The sequence below is a fragment of the Chionomys nivalis genome, chromosome 4 (assembly GCF_950005125.1).
Source record: "Chionomys nivalis chromosome 4, mChiNiv1.1, whole genome shotgun sequence".
NCBI lineage: Eukaryota > Metazoa > Chordata > Mammalia > Rodentia > Cricetidae > Chionomys > Chionomys nivalis.
This window is the reverse complement of record NC_080089.1, coordinates 116,005,853-116,022,067: the sequence shown is the minus strand read 5'-3', so window position 1 is coordinate 116,022,067 and position 16,215 is coordinate 116,005,853. Positions and strand designations below refer to the sequence as shown.

At 53.9% G+C, this 16,215-nt stretch overlaps 1 protein-coding gene across 2 annotated transcripts; it reads left to right on the top strand.

Moving 5' to 3' along the window:
• Positions 1-972: 972 nt before the first annotated feature.
• Xirp1 (xin actin binding repeat containing 1) lies at positions 973-10,471 on the top strand. 2 transcript variants are annotated; one of them, XM_057768918.1, is made up of 3 exons: positions 973-1,104; positions 4,392-7,758; positions 8,186-8,252. In XM_057768918.1, the coding sequence occupies exons 2-3, from the start codon at positions 4,396-4,398 to the stop codon at positions 8,192-8,194; spliced, it is 3,372 nt and encodes a 1,123-aa protein (XP_057624901.1). In that variant the 5' UTR covers positions 973-1,104; positions 4,392-4,395; the 3' UTR covers positions 8,195-8,252. The 2 variants fall into 2 exon arrangements, with proteins under 2 accessions (XP_057624901.1, XP_057624900.1); XM_057768917.1 differs by having other exon boundaries at positions 4,392-10,471.
• Positions 10,472-16,215: the final 5,744 nt, after the last annotated feature.

The following is a 16,215-nucleotide window of genomic DNA, read 5'->3' as shown; positions in this document are numbered from 1 at the left end:
TTTGCAGTACCTATCATCACCCCTGGCATCCATCAGGAAGACAGAGTGCACTCTCACCCAGAGAAGAGGTTTTCCTCTCACCTGGGACAAAAGCCTCTTCCTCCCTGGCATCCTCCACACGGGCCTGTGTGCCAGCATAAGTGATAGCACTTGCCAGGGTAATTAAGGAGGAGGCAGGTGTGATGTCTACCACCCCATCTGTGACCACGAAGATGGTGACTCCAGGATCAGAAATAACCCCATAGTCAGCTTCCATGTGTTGGTCCTCCCAGCCATTCCCAGAGAGTCTGGGCTCTGAGTCAGAACGAAGAGTCCAGAGGCAGCCATGGACCCAGGTCACTGGGCAGGGACATCACAGAACTAGCCTAGAGATTCTTTAATAAATCAAAGGCCTCTTCCTTCAGAAGTCAGCTCAGGTTGACTTTCCTCATGGCTTCGCAGTCGTGGGCTGTGGAGCTAGGGCGAGAACAGACAGGAGCCAGCCCAGCTTTCTCTCTACACAGAGAGAATCAGAGATGAAGACCTGGACCTTTTGCTCAAAGATATCTCTGGTAGAGGTGGATGGTGAAGAGCCTGGTCCTGTCTTTAGGGAGCCACCAGGCTCTGGGCACAGTGGCAACAATAGCATAGAGAAGAGCATACAGGATGAGAGAACAGGGAAACCCAATGTCAAGTGTCCCCCTTATTCATCCCCTCAAAATAGTCTGGAAGTCTCCATCCCTGACTGAGTCACCCACCCCATCCTCGGGGCACCCCGACTGGGCATGAATGGAACTCCCCCTCCACCCTACCCCTCCTCAGTCCAAACGCCTTGTAACTGATTACCCAGGATGGAAAACTGACTTCCACAAGCCCTAAAAATAACTGGACCACTTAATACTCCGAACATAGCCTCTCCCTGCCCCCACCCACCCACCCCCAGCCAGCCAGATAAAGGCAGCTGCCTGGCTGGCAGAGAACAGAGACCCAGAGCCAAGGTGGAGAGAAGGCGTGGGACCCAGGAACAGAACAGAACTGAGTAAGGCCCTAGAACGCCAGGACTACAGACTCCAAGGCTGCACCTTCTAGACACCCAAAAGCTCCCGACTCCAGGCCAGACCCTCGGTGAGTACCCTCACCCCAGCTCTCTAGGCTGTGGCCCCCTGGATCGTGCAGCCTAGGTGTCAGGAGTGAGCCTAGCGGGAGGATGTTGAGAGGCGTGTGGGCACAGGTGTATAGGGCAGGCGCCAAGAGAGAAAATCCAGCAAGATTTTTCTCTAGAAGGTAGCAAGTGCTTGTATGTGTTCAACAGCTGTTGTGGTTACCACAGGCTAGCCCAAGAAGCAGGTTCTCTCTGATCTAGCATAATCCAGAGTTTCAAATGATCACCTGGAGTTCAGATTTTTTTTAAGTTACATTTTTGTTTGTGTATATGTGAGTGGGTCTGTGTGCTGTGGTGAAGGTGTGGCTGGCCATCAGAGCACATTGTTTCTCTGTTTTACCGTGTGTGGGTCCCAGGAATGGAACTCGGGTCCTCAGAATAGCAGGAGGTACCTTGACACCAACTCATCTTGCTGGCCCTGGAGTTTTGATTTTTAAAATGCAGCTCTAGGCCTGGGATATAGCTTAGTTGGTGAAGTACTTTCATCTGTCTTGGGGGCAGAGGCAGGAGGGTCTGAAGTTCAAGGTCATCCTCAGTCACTTACAGAGGTTGAGACTACCCTGGACTAGACGAGAGCCTGTCTCTAAATAAATAAATAAATAAAATTGCAGATATGGAACTACTATCGCTTCAGGGCCTGAGCCCAGTCCAGAGACAGAGGAAAGCTGGGAAGGTAAGAGACCAGGAATAGCAAGAAAGCCAGAACATGGCCTAGGGAGAGCCCAGTGCCCAGTATTGTTGGTGACAATCTTGGCATATATGACCCCAGCGATTTCGTGCCCAGGCTAGCCTGTGAGCAACGTCTCTTGTGAGGCAGCCTGGGTACGACAACATTGTCGTAGGCCATAGTCTTGCCCTGTGGGAAAACCCCCAAAGCAAGTGTAGGGGAGCTCAGCATGGAAGTTCAGGTCTGGAACTACCCAGGGTAAACATCCAGAGTGGGCTGGTGCCAAAGGGGCATACGGGGTGGAGGTGGTGGTCCCAAATAGTGGGTGGTTCTGAGTAACTGTCTCAGCGTAGGAGACCTATGCACAGACAGTTTATGAAACTTACTATTTCCTGAAATTGGCCCCAAACATGTCCGTAGGAGTCTCAGGCCAGGCAAGAGTGGAGATAGGATGGCCAGGAGCCAGGAAACTCGCCTCCGTCTTTCCCACCCCTCACGGAGCCTCCATGGACAGCTCCTGCCCCTTGCTGGGCTCTGTTTCCCTAATGACAGGCCTCTTAGGACCCTTCAGTCTGACCTCTTTGGCCTCTGTGACCCTAGCAAGGATACTGGGGGTTCCTGGGAATTGGGGTTGGGTGTGGCTGGTGATCAGTATAGGATGTCAGCTAGGGCCACCCTCATGGTGATCAGCTATAGCATGGATTTGTGTGTGGTCTCCTTATCAGATCTCAGAGACAAGAGGGACCACCCAGAGGTTTTGCTTGGGGGACAGGCAGGAAGTGTCATACCTCACCTCCTCAGGGCTCTGATACCCATTGTGGACAGGCCAGGAAGGGACTGAGGCAGGCAGCCCACCCTCTTCTCCCTCTGGGATAGGAGGTCAGGAGGATATCGTGTCTCTTGTTGGTCACTGGTATTCCTCCTTCATCCCACACACTCAGATCTCTGAGTGGTGGGGATCCTCCAGTTTGGCCTCTAGGCCAGATACCTTGAAACTTCACAGGAAGCAGAAGGCAGAGTCTCCTAGGAGTACAAAGTATGCAAGGAGATGACATGGGACATGGGCACACCAGGTCTCCCTGGCCGAGCTGGAACCTCCCTCTGAGAGCCATGGTGTCTGGCTGAGGCATGGACCTCAGCTATATTTAGTGCCAAGTGCAGGGCGGGGCAGGGGGTCAGGGCAGCACATAGTCCACATTCTTTCCCTAATGGCCTCTGGGGACTGTCATAACACCTGTCACAGGACAGACTGGACATACATGAAACAGACCAGAAGATGACTGGAGGGGTGTGAGGTCACTGAGGAGTGAGGAGAGTGGGGGAGAGGTACGCCAGCCTTGGTGGAAGCTGGTTGGGGCACGGGAGGGGTCAGGATCCAGATTCTGGCTGGAGGCCCTGCCCTAGAGACTCTGAAATATGCTTGCATGTGTACAACCCGGGAAGGGCTCTCTGTGAGCCAGGGATAGCGCTCCCATGTCCAGAGCTGTTTTGGCAGAAGTGATCTTAATCCCACAATCTTCTACCACACACAGACCCTGGATAGTCACCCCCCCCAAGTCTCTTAGGGTTGCCTGTTGAGGACTAGAGGGGCCCCATGGCCAATAAAAGAGCCCCACATACCAGTCCCCTTATTTCTTGGGAGTGAGGCCCTCGGTAAGGTCTATTCTTCCAATTCAGCACTGCCCACAGCTCATTCTACAGGATCTCACTCTGGGCATGATGTTTCTTATCCTTAAAGGCAAAGAGTTGTGGGGAGAAAAGGACATAAGATACCATTAGTTCCCTACTGGGGATGTGGATCCATTGGCAGAATGCTTGCCCGTGCGTGCACGAAGCCCTGGGGCCAATACCCAGCGCCTAGAGTGGTGGCGCATTCCAGTAATTGCAGTGCTTGGAAGGTGACAGCGGGAGGATTGGAAGTTCAAGGTCATCCTCAGCTGTGCAGCAAGTTTGAGGCCTGGCAGGGCTACTTGAGACCCTGTCTATAAAAAAGAAAAACCCTGACCTAGAATTCAAATGTTGGCTCTGCATAAACATGAGTAGTTTCTCCTCCTTGGTCCTCTGTTTCACCAGCAAGGGCTGTGGACCCAGGGGCCTAGGAAAAGTTGGAGTGAGCTGAGAGCCAAGAAGTGGAAGTTGGGGAAAGGTTTCTGGTCAACGTGCTAATTCCGCCCTCTGGTGTTCAGAGAGGGAATTTCACCCCCATAGGAAATGAGTCTTCATTTAGGCTTCTTCTAATATAGGAGCGCCCACTTGTGAGTCTCCCAGGGATAAATGATTTTGACAGAGAGAGATGTAGATGACTTATCCAGTTTTCCCACTGGAGATCCAGATCCCTCCAGTGGCCCACAGGGCCATCTGTGTCCTACCTGATCCCAGCAACCCAGATGAGACTGGGAAGCAGGGGCTCACGGTGATGGATGGATACACCAGCCAGGCAAGTGACAGAGTGAGCCTCAGGTTGGCTAGCTAGAGATGTGGGAGGAGCCCCTTAGTGGGCTCCACACTGTCCCTCGGCCTTTCTCCTGCCATTCATCCCAGGAACTGGTCCTCACTCCACTCACCCATTCCCCCTTTTTCCAGAAAGATGGCTCATGCCCAGACACAGTTGGCTCCTGCACCAACCGTCCAAATGAGGACCGGAAAAGAGGACCTCTCCCTCCCTCCTCCCCCAGCCCTGGAGGGTCTGCCGCCACCACCACCCAAGGAATCCTTCTCCAGGTTCCAGCAACAGCGGCAAGCCAGCGAGCTCCGCCGTCTCTACAAGCACATCCACCCTGAGCTTCGAAAGAACCTCGAGGAAGCTGTGGCCGAGGACCTGGCCGAGGTGCTGGGCTCAGAGGAGCCCACCGAGGGCGATGTTCAATGCATGCGCTGGATCTTTGAGAACTGGCGACTGGATGCCATTGGTGACCACGAGAGACCAGCCGCCAAGGAACCTGTGTCAGGTGGCAACGTTCAGGCCACCTCTCGGAAGTTTGAGGAAGGTTCCTTTGCCAGCACCCCAGAGCAGGAGCCAGCTGGGTCCCGGCCATCTGGAGGCGATGTTCAAGCTGCCAGACAGCTGTTTGAGACCAAGCCACTGGATGCACTGACAGTCAGGGAGGAGGCGGCAGAGGCCACCCCGAAGGAGCCTGCAGCCAGTGGAGACGTACAGGGTACCAGAAAGCTCTTTGAGACGCGTCCTCTGGACCGGCTCGGGTCCCACCCCTCTATCCAGGAACGGAGCCCCTTGGAGCTGCGCTCAGAGATTCAGGAGCTGAAGGGTGACGTGAAGAAGACAGTGAAGCTGTTTCAGACGGAACCTCTGTGTGCCATCCAGGACGCAGAGGGCGCCATCCATGAAGTCAAGGCTGCCTGTCGAGAGGAGATTCAAAGCAATGCAGTGAGGTCAGCTCGCTGGCTCTTTGAGACCCGACCTCTGGATGCCTTCAACCAGGATCCCAGCCAGGTGCGGGTGATTCGGGGGATCTCCCTTGAGGAGGGAGCCCTGCCCGATGTCAGTGCGACTCGTTGGATCTTTGAGACTCAGCCTCTGGATGCCATCCGTGAAATCTTGGTGGATGAGAAGGACTTCCAGCCATCTCCAGATCTCATCCCTCCTGGTCCAGATGTTCAGCAGCAGCGACGTCTCTTTGAGACCTGTGCCCTGGATACTCTGAAGGGGGAAGGAGACGCTGGGGCAGAGGCTCCACCCAAGGAGGAGGTGATCCCTGGTGATGTTCGCTCTACACTCTGGCTGTTTGAGACCAAACCCCTGGATGCTCTTAGAGACCAGGTCCAAGTGGGCCATCTACAACGGGTGGGTCACCAGAAGGGTGAGGGGCTATCGACCTCCTGTCTGTCTAGTGATGGCACTTCAGCATTGCCTCTGTCTCAGGGTGCCCCCCAGAGTGATGGGTTGAAGGGGGACGTGAAAACCTTCAAGAATCTTTTTGAGACCCTTCCCCTAGACAGCATCAGTCAGGGTGAGCCTTTAGCCTGTGGACATATAAACCGAGCACAAGCAGCTGATTCTGCCAAACAGGGCACAGATTCCCCCATCTATGCCATGCAGGACAGCAGGGGACAACTCCACACCCTAACTTCCGTCAGCAGAGAGCAGGTAGTCAGAGGTGATGTACAGGGCTACAAGTGGATGTTCGAGACGCAGCCCCTAGACCAGCTGGGCCGAAGCCCCAGCACCATTGATGTCGTACGAGGCATCACTCGACAGGATGAGGTGGCTGGAGATGTCGGCACCAGGCGGTGGCTCTTTGAGACACAGCCACTGGAGATGATCCACCAACAAGAGCAACAGGAACGACAGGAGGAGGATGGGGAGGGTCTGGAAACCCCTTCTGAGCTCCCCCAAAAAGGCGATGTGCAGACCATCCGCTGGCTGTTTGAGACCTACCCCATGAGCGAGCTGGCAGAGAAGCAAGAATCTGAGGTCACAGACCCCAGGAGCAAGGCCGAGGCACAGTCGTGCACCTGGATGTTTGGGACCCAATCTCTGAACCAGGGAGAAGGCTCTGGGGAGCAGCACCTGCAAACCAGCCAGGTCCGGGCTAGAGACAGGCAGACAGACAGACACGTCTTTGAGACTGAATCTCTGCAGGCATCAGGCCAACCCTATGGCAGAAGGCCTGTAAGGTACAGCAGCCGGGTGGAGATTCCTTCAGGGCAGGTATCAAGGCAAAAAGAGGTTTTCCAGGCACTGGAGGCCGGCAAGATGGAGACACAGGAGGCCAGGAGAAGCCCTGAGTCCATCCCCACAGGCTCTGTGCACAAATTCACCTGGCTGTTTGAGAACTGCCCCATGGGCTCCCTGGCAGCTGAGAGCCTCAGAGGAGACAACCTCCAGGAAGAACAGCCTAAAGGCTCTGCAGATTGTGGGACCCCAGAGAGGCAGGAGACAGCGACTGAGAGAACCCTTCGGACTCTGCACGCCACTCCCGGCGTCCTGCACCATGGAGGCATCCTCATGGAAGCCCGGGGGCCAGGGGAGCTCTGCCTCGCCAGGTATGTACTCCCAAGCCCAGGGCAGGGGTGCCCCTACATACGGAAGGAGGAGCTGGTCTGCGGTGAGCTCCCCAGGATCTTACGCCAAGTGCTGCGCAGGGCGGATGTGGACCAGCAGGGGCTGCTGGTTCAGGAGGACATGGCTGGCCAGCTCCAGCTCCATCCACTCAAGCTTCCAGGGCCAGGTGACACTGGGAATATTGAAGACATGGACCCTGAGCTCCAACAGCTGCTGGCTTGTGGCCTTGGAGTCTCTGTGGCAAAGACGGGGCTGGTGATGCAAGAGACGGGGCAGGGCCTAGTGGCACTGACCGCTTACTCCCTCCAGCCCCAACTAACCAGCAGGGCCCCCGAAAGGAGTAGTGTGCAGCTGCTGGCCAGCTGCATAGACAAAGGAGACCTGACGGGCCTTCACAGTCTGCGGTGGGAGCCACCAACAGACCCAAGTTCTACACCAGGCAGGGAGGAGTCCCAGAGGTTTACCCCGGCTGAGGGCATCATACAGGTTGCCCCATTAGACTCCACCATGGAGATGGGACATCGGAGAGTTTCAGGGGCCGCACCCTGCACACCTCCACCTCGAGCAGTTGGAAAAGTGGCAGCTCAGGCCCCGTTGCAGGAAGCAAGAAAGCAAGCAGATACCAGCCCAGCTGGGCAGACAGTAAAAGCAGCCTTAGGAGGGCCAGAAGGAACCGCAGCTTCCCCTCTAGGGTCTGGGACCCCAGATCTCCAGGAAGCCATGCAAAACCTGCGGATGGCAACTGCAGAGGCCCAAAACCTGCACCAGCAAGTTCTGAACAGACATCCACGGGGCTTGGACCCCGCGGTCACCTCCATGCCTAATCAAGATGTTCTGCAAGCATCGACTCCCGCCACCACGGTGACCCAAGGAAACATTGGGCCTATGGCCAGAAGTGACGCCAGGATCCCAGCAGTCCCCAGAAAGGTCCGTGGGGACAGCAAAGTAGTCCCCAAAGGGCTGCCTAGGGGGCGGGTGACCATACAGAATGGTATCTATACTGCTCACCCTGTGCGGACCTCTGACCCACCTGGGGCTGTCCAGCTTTCTGAAAAAGAGCCACAGCCAAGGGGCGGGGAGAGTGCACTCTACACCCACAGTCCAGGCCCAGCCCAGGCAGAACCAGGTCAGAACCCCAGGTTAGGGTATCATGAGCCTGGGGGACATACGCAAAGGGCCTGGGAACCTCTGGGGAAGGTGATGGCCCAAATCCGGCCCGAGGGCCTCCAAGCAGCTGACACCGCCCTAAAGACTGTCCCTCTAACTCATCACACTTTGACATCTAAACCCGGGGCAGCAGGTGCCAGCCTGGCCTCCCATAATGCCTCTCTTCCTCCCCCTCCCGCTCTCTCAGCTGCTGTGACAGAACCTCACCACCCAGCTCAAGGCCACCAGCATGTGAACTCCATCCAGCAGGCCTCCAAGCCCCTGCAGGACCCCCTTCTTCACATTTACAACAGACCTGCTGGCCAGAAAACCCCTGAGGGGTCAGAGACAAAAAGCTCCAAACCGGAATGCACCATCTCTCCAAGAAAGAAACCCCCAGTGCCTCCCAAACCTGCACATCTAAGCCAAGTCCACCCGCCTCAGAGGCCACCCAAGCCCTCAGCAGCCTCTTCCAGCGTCTCAGAAGCAGGACGAGAGTGCAAGCCAGGTGAGCCTGACACAGCCAAAGTTCCCAGAACAGCAGAGCCAGAATGCCTACCTGCAGCCGAATGCTCCAAGGGACAGACCCCAGCCAAACATCAGCAATTTCTCAGCATTATGGCTTCCAGGCCAAGCAGGGGTCAGGTACCCAGCAGCACCCAGATCCCTGAGTCCCTGGAGGCAAACACTCTCAACAATGATGTCACCCCACCACAAAAGGACCTTAGCTCCCCAAAAGAGCAGTCCACAGACTGTTCCAAGCAGGGGACCCCTGAGAGCCCAGAGACTACACAAGGCAATCATCAAGAGCTCCAGGGCCTCCTAACCCAAGTGCAAGCCCTGGAGAAGGAAGCAACCCACAGTGTGGATGTGCAGGCCCTGCGGAAGCTCTTTGAGGGTGTATCCCAACTGGGAGGGGATACCCGTCAGGTTCCCACTGCACCCCACAAGACTGAGGTGTCTGTGGAGCAGGCCTTTGGGGAGTTGACTCGGGTGAGTGCAGAGGTCGCCCAGCTGAAGGAACAGACCCTAGCCAGGCTGCAGGGCATTGAAGAAGCTGTACACAAGGCTCTTAGCTCCATGTCTAGCCTCCAGTCTGAGGCTCACACAAGAAGCTATCCACAGCGAACGCCAGAAGACCCTAGCATGCACAAGGCCAGGGTCTCCACCAGCAGCAGAGAGAGACCTATGGGCTCAAGTCAGGTCAAAGATCCAACTGTAGTCAAAAATCAAGGCAAGGTTGAGAGCCATCCCCAGGAGCAAGGTCAAGCCAAGATCTTAAATCACACAGAGGCCAGAGGTCAGGCAGCACTGACTGCCCTTCCCTCCAGGAGGCTGAAGACGCCCAGAGAAGAGTCTGGTCTCCACCAAGTGTCACCTTCCTGCAGGGGCTCCTCCTCCCCAACTTTCAGTTCTATCCAATCAGCTACAGAGAAACTTCTGGAAGCTTCTAGCCCTCAGGGAAGTCATTGTATCTCAGGGAAAAGTACACACCTAGCTCAGGACACAGGCCAAGCTCTGTTCTACCAGAGAGATATCCTGGACCAGCCCGGGATGGTTATCAAGGGCTCTGTGCCCACAGGGCAGCAAAAGAATGTCTTGGAATTGCAGACTGGGCCAGCTAGCTCCAAGTCCTACGGAACCACAAGAACAGTGACTGAGCAGTATGAGGAGATGGACCAGTTTGGGAATACAGTCCTCACTTCCTCCACCACCATCACCCATCAGGCAGAGCCCCTGGTGGACCCCAGCCCACAGCTCCGGCTCCACACTGCTCCCTTGCTGAGGCAGTTCCTACACAGCCCCTCCAGGTTCAACAGGGATGTGACAGAAGCCGAGATAGCATGGGTTCCCTGCAGCCACATCCAGCCAACTGCCCAGTGAGCCCCTCTGTCTCCCACCCACCCTGGTCCCTCCCCCAGAGCTCTAGGACTGAGTCCAGCACATGTGTGGAGCAAGGATCAAGAAGAATGGAGCTCTCCAGAGAGCCGAGGAGGGCTGTTTGCCATGCCAGGTCCAATTCTTGAAAAAGAGACAAGGAAAGTAAAGGAGCCCGCCACAGAGTAATGCTGGATGGATGGACAGGGCCTCTAGATGCCTGTGGAGGATGGAAGATGTGCACAAGCTCCCCACACTAGCCCAGCTTGCCCACGCACCTGTGAGTCTGCACCTCATTGTCTAGCAATGGAGAGACGCCCCTCCACTGTGCCCCCCCATCGTCAGTCTTTATTTCTTTTATTATGGAATCTGTCTTAATTTCTGGTGAGGACCAGGGCTGACTGGACTGGACGCGGCATTGGTCTCTGTTAGAGATTGGACAGAAGGCTCCAGAAAAACCTGGAAGCCTGCCTCTTTATCACCAGCGGTCCAAAGTTCACACAGAAAGAGCTAGCAGTCAACCGTGTTCCTAGAAGCTAAATACGCTGTCCTTCCTACTCCCATCACCCCCACTTTGTACCCCAAACGGGAAAAAAATGACTCCAAAATAAACCCAAAGGTGATTCTCTACTCTGTGTGTAACAGACTGTGAGTCATCGTCCCCACGGGGAACAGTCATGATCATCAGGTGTCTGTTCTAACATTAGCAGTACTGACACTGGAGAGCCAGTATTTCTCCACAGTGTGGGGCGGGGAACAGAAAGGCCCCACCCACTCCCCTGTTCTGTGATCCCTGCTTGCATACCTGTCCACCACACTCCATTATCCCTGCCTGGGGGTGGGGGCGGGGCAGCCTCCAGGTAGCACAAGGCTCAAAGGGAACTCCATGGTCACCGACACTCCATAAAAAACACACTCATATCCACACCCTGCAAAAACCCACATATGCACATCACAGGCAGACACACAGAGACTGCCAACACGTACCCCCCCCCTCTCTCTCTCACACACACACACACACACGTATACCACAGATATGCACACACCGCAGATCCACATGCTACTGCCCCCTTTATCTCTACCTCCCCGTGATGTTCTTGGATGTTATTCTAGGAAAAAAATCTTAAAATCCTGGCCCAGAATGGGAAAGAAACTCCATACAACCAGGGAAGGGAGGTAGAAACACTCAGGCTAGAACTCCCATGCCCAGAATTGCTCAGCCCTCTCTCATTCACCTGTGCTCTTGGCACACAGCGGTACCGTGTGCCAAGCGGGGAAGTGCTCTTGGGAAGGGAGCAATCATATCCTGACTGGAAAATGCAATGATTCGGTGAAAACCTTTCCCCCTCTTTTAAAAGCCACTGAACCTTCTCTGCCAGGTGCAGTGTTGGTGGCCAGGATGACAGCAAGATTCACCGGGGTGCTGCTTCTGGGAAACTGTCTGGGAAACCGGCTTTGCATGAGGAGAAGGAGAAACAAGAAAGATGACATCAGGCAGAGGGTGATGAGCCTAACTGAGCTGTCTTTCCACTCAGGAGACATGAGTCATAAGTCATGGCAATGTGACCATGACAAAGAATAGCCCAGAGAGGTGACAAGTGTGGGCCTCCATGAGGAAGAGCCATCTGAGAGAACAGGACTCAGAGTGAATCTCAGTTCTCGGGAGGGGGAGGGGGAATCAGAAGTTCAAGGTCATCTTTGGCAACTGGCAAGTCTGAGGCCAGCCTGGGCTACATCAGACTGTCTCAAAACAAAGGGTGTGGGAGCCGGATATGGTGGTGCATCCCTTTAATCCCAGCACTAAGGGGCTAGAGGCAGCAGATCTCTGTGCGTAGGCCAGTCTGATCTACACAGCCAATTTTGAGCTAGCCAGGGCTACATAGTGAGACCCTGCCTAAAATAAGAAAAAAAAAAGGTGTGGGTGTGGGGATAGAGCTCAGCAGTGCCTCGTTGACCTGACAGGAACAAGGTCTCAGGACATCAATCCTCAATACCACAACAAAATAAAATGACTGTGCCAGGAATTCCCGTCTCAGGCCCCCACTTAGTCTCTCTCCTAACCTGCCATTGGCTCTCACTTGGTCACCGGGTCCAGCAGCTTAACACATGAAGGAACTTACTGATTTCACGCTGTACTATAGAATCATTTAATACAAACAGCATGGTATTGGCAGTGTTTTCAATATCCTCATCTGTAAAATGGGCACCGTTGTGGTACCTACTATGTGACAACTGAATTAATAGTAATTAATAGTAATTGAAGCTAAGCCTCTGCTTGGCATTCATTCTTAGTACTGCAATTTAGGGGAGATTTTGTTTTGTTTTTCTACTCACCTGTGCTGTAATTCTGCCCTCCCCCCAGAATGACCGTGTGTACCACCTGACCCAGCAGCCTTGCTTTTTATTTGTTTTTGAGAGTCTAGTTTAAAACCGAATGGCCTTGCTCGGCGGTGGCGTGCCTTTAATTCCAACACTCCGGGAGGCAGAGGCAGGTGAATCTCTGTGAGTTCGAGGCCAGCCTGGTCTATAAGAGCTAGTTCCAGGATAGGATCCAAAGCTACAGAGAAACCCTGTCGAAAAACAAAACTGACTGGCCTCACATTTGCGCTGTGGCTGAAGATGACCCTGAGCCCTTGGTTTTACCCCAACCTCTGAAGTCTTGGAATTGTAGGCTTTGTCGTCTCGGTAACCTTCTGGAATTTTTTAAAAAGTATCTCCTTTCTCACCTGCAGGGGGCGTGTGCCCAGTGTTGTTCATCTTGGTTACTAGTCAAATGAGCACTCAAATGAACGAAACGATTGAGTCAATCTGTGGTGGATTCACGCTACTGGCATTCAATAGCGCCTCGTGCCAGGATCTGTTCAGGATGCTAAAAATAGCAATGAACAAGGCAGAATTTACCCTTGACCTCACAAGGACTGACAGAGAAGACAAATAAATATACAAGCAGATTAGGTCATTTTACACGAGACAAAAACTGTGTGTGGAAAACAAGGTCAGTCGGCAAGGGCAGGCTGAGTTTGGGTGGTCGGGGAGGCGTCGCTGCAGAGCACCCCGAACTGTGGCGCCCAGTGAGCACAGTGGCTAAGCGGCGAGTGCAGGAGGCCCCGCCTCGGCTCGCTCACACCTGCAACCGCACCTGCCTCCGCACCTGCCCAGGCTCCGCCCCTCTCCACGCGCGCCGAGCCCAGACCCCGCCCCCGGAGCCGGCGGGGCGGGCTCCCACGGCCGTCGCCAAGGTGACGGTGACGTCGCGGGCTTCTGGGTTCGGAACGTTCAGGCGGTGGCTGGTTGCCAGGAAACGCCCGGCAGGCGTGCTGCCAGGGCTGGCTCCGCGAGCAGACGCCGGGCGCCAGGACGCGCCGTCCCAGCCAGCTCTTGCGCGGAGCCTCCCTCCCGGATTCCAAACGGATGCCGGTTCTGGGGCTCACCCGGGAGGGCGCCAGGTCCCTCCTTGATGCTCTCTGTCCTTGCCTGTGTCTGGAATTCGTCCGCTGCCTCCGGCTGCCATCCATCTCTGCCTCCCGAGTTTGAGACTCTATCAAAGTAAAATATTAAGAGCCTGGGCAGGCACGATAACTCTGCTGATAAAGGCGCCTATGGCGTAAGCTTGGCAGCCTGAGTCCCGTCCCAGAATCTAGGTGAGGGTGGAAAGCCGAGAATGTACAGTTATCCTTGGACCGCCACACACAGGACGTGGCATCCTTCCTCACCCATCCACACACATCATGCATACACGATAGTAAAAAATTGGTTTATTTTTATTATTTGTGGTGTGTGTACACATGACTGCACGCCTTTAATCCCAGCAGTCGGGAAGCATAGGTAGGCAGATCTCTGTGAGTTCAGGTAAGCCTGGTTTACAGAGTAAGTTCGAGGACAGCTGGGGGCTACACTGAGAAATGCTGTCTCAAAAAAAAAAAAAAAGCCAAAAGTAAAGTTTGGTGGATCCCTTCTTTAATAGTAGCACTAAGGAAGCAGAGTCAGGAAGATCTCTGAAAGTCTGAGAGTTGGAGGTCGGCCTGGTCTATAGAGTGAGTTCCAGATCAGCCAAGATAACATGGGACCTTGTCTCCAAAAAAAAAAAAAAAAAAGAGAGAAAAAAAAAATCTAGACATATGGCTTGGTGGTAAAGTACTTGCTTAGCATGTGCAAGACTCTGGGTTCAACGCACACCCATAAACACACACCCCAAAGCCACTCCTCCCGATACCCTGCCCTGGCTACCCAGGTTACCAGGTCTGGAATCTAAGCTCTCTCTCGGAAGCCTGTAGGACCAGAACAGCTTGCCTCTCCACATTCCTCTCCCCAGGCCCCCACTGCTCCTTCCGCTCCTCCACCAGTCACACTAGTTTTGGTTATAAAACACCAAGTTGATTCCTGCCCCAGGACCTTTGTACTTTCCTCCAGCCTGGAAGTCTCCTCTCCCAGATCTTCAGTGGCTGAAATTCTAACTCACTTTGCTTTCAACCCAGCTTCTCTCTTGAAAGACCTTCCACGCCAGTGACTCTGGGCTACGGTCTTTTCCTCAGGGCGTAACGCGTCCGTCACCACCTAGGAGTACAGATTACCTTGGACTGGTAGCCATGGCAACGGGCTGAACAAAACAATCCAGTGACAGGAAGATGTCCCTTAATGGAGAGGTTGACTTTCCCTAGTAGGAGGGTGGTGAGGTCACAGGGACCTCGCCTGGGATCCCAGCCATCACCCCTTCCTACTCCCTGTGCCAGGCTGCATGTCTTGGAACAGAATAGAGAATGTACAGCGGGGGACTCCACCGCAAAGCTTCCATGAGCTCATGATCCATGACGAGCGGGACTTTTCAGTGATGCAGCTGTTTGGGGGTCGCCCACGTTCCTGTCAGTGACTCTTCATCTGTGCTTTGGAAGTAAACCCAATAAACTCCTTTGTCTTCCAAGTCAGACTTGGGTGGGATTGTAACTTTGTTTGGTCATTGCTGTCTGATCGGAGGTGGTTTGTTCATGTCTTCCCAGGAGAAGTTACCCACACGTGCCCAGCCTTTTCCTCCTGTCTAAACAGGAAGGACTTCCTCCACGTTTCACGTTTCCATGCCTTTTCAAGCTCTCCCTAAGATCTATCGACATATAAATCCCTGCCAGGTTATACAGCTGCAGAGCCACACCCAGACAACAGACAACTTCTCTTTCTCCTTCTTCTCCTTCTTCTTCTTCTTCTTCTTCTTCTTCTTCTTCTTCTTCTTCTTCTTCTTCTTCTTCTTCTTCTTCTTCATCATCATCATCTCCTCCTCTTCCTCCTTCTTCTTTTGGTCTCTCTCTATATTCCTGTCTTTCTCTTTTTATTTATTTATTTTTTTTTTGTTGGATTTTTCGAGACAGGGTTTCTCCGTAGCCTTTGTCCTGGCACTAGCTCTTTTTTTTTTTTTTATTTTTATTTTTTTTTTTTTTTTTGGTTTTTCGAGACAGGGTTTCTCTGTGGTTTTGGAGCCTGTCCTGGAACTAGCTCTTGTAGACCAGGCTGGTCTCGAACTCACAGAGATCCGCCTGCCTCTGCCTCCCAAGTGCTGGGATTAAAGGCGTGCGCCACCACCGCCCGGCTGGCACTAGCTCTTGTAGACCAGGCTGGCCTCGAACTCACAGAGATCCGCCTGCCTCTGCCTCCCGAGTGCTGGGATTAAAGGCGTGCGCCACCACCGCCCGGCTCCTGTCTTTCTCGAAACTCGCTCTGTAGACCAGGCTGGCCTCAAACCCACAGAGATCGGCCTGCCTCTGCCTCCCAATTACTGCAACTATAGCGTGTGCTACCATGCCCGGCTTTTCTCTTTTTTCTAAACTTGTTTTCCATAGCACTTGGGCTTCCTCCCCAGCATATAACTTCCATGTTCTTCATCGAAAGCTCCCTCCCGCCCTGTGTCTGATCCCCACACCAGCTTAAATGATGTGATCCCTTCTCCTTTCTCTGCCATCCTCCTCCTCCAGGCAGCTGCCAAGATTTACAGTTGGCCTGCTCTGGAATTTTTCTTTTAAATTCTAATAAAATTGTCCTTGAGTAGCAGGGTGATGGTGGTACACACACATCTTTAATCCCAGCACTCGGGAGGCAGAGGCAGGCGGATCTCTGTGAGTTGGAGGCCAGCCTGGTCTACAGAGCGAGTTCCAAGACAGCTAAGACTACACAGAAAAACACTCCCCTCCCCCCAAAAATTCACTGATCTTGCCCTTTGTGTTTGCTGGAGCATATTAACGCCACAGGCATAATTGTTGTACTAGAAACCCCTAAACTCCAGTTTAAACAGTAATGCTCACGAATGGCCTAGGCATTGGGACAGAAGCCAGGAAAGATGGTTTTCCCCTGTCCTGTAACATGGAGGACGGCAACTCT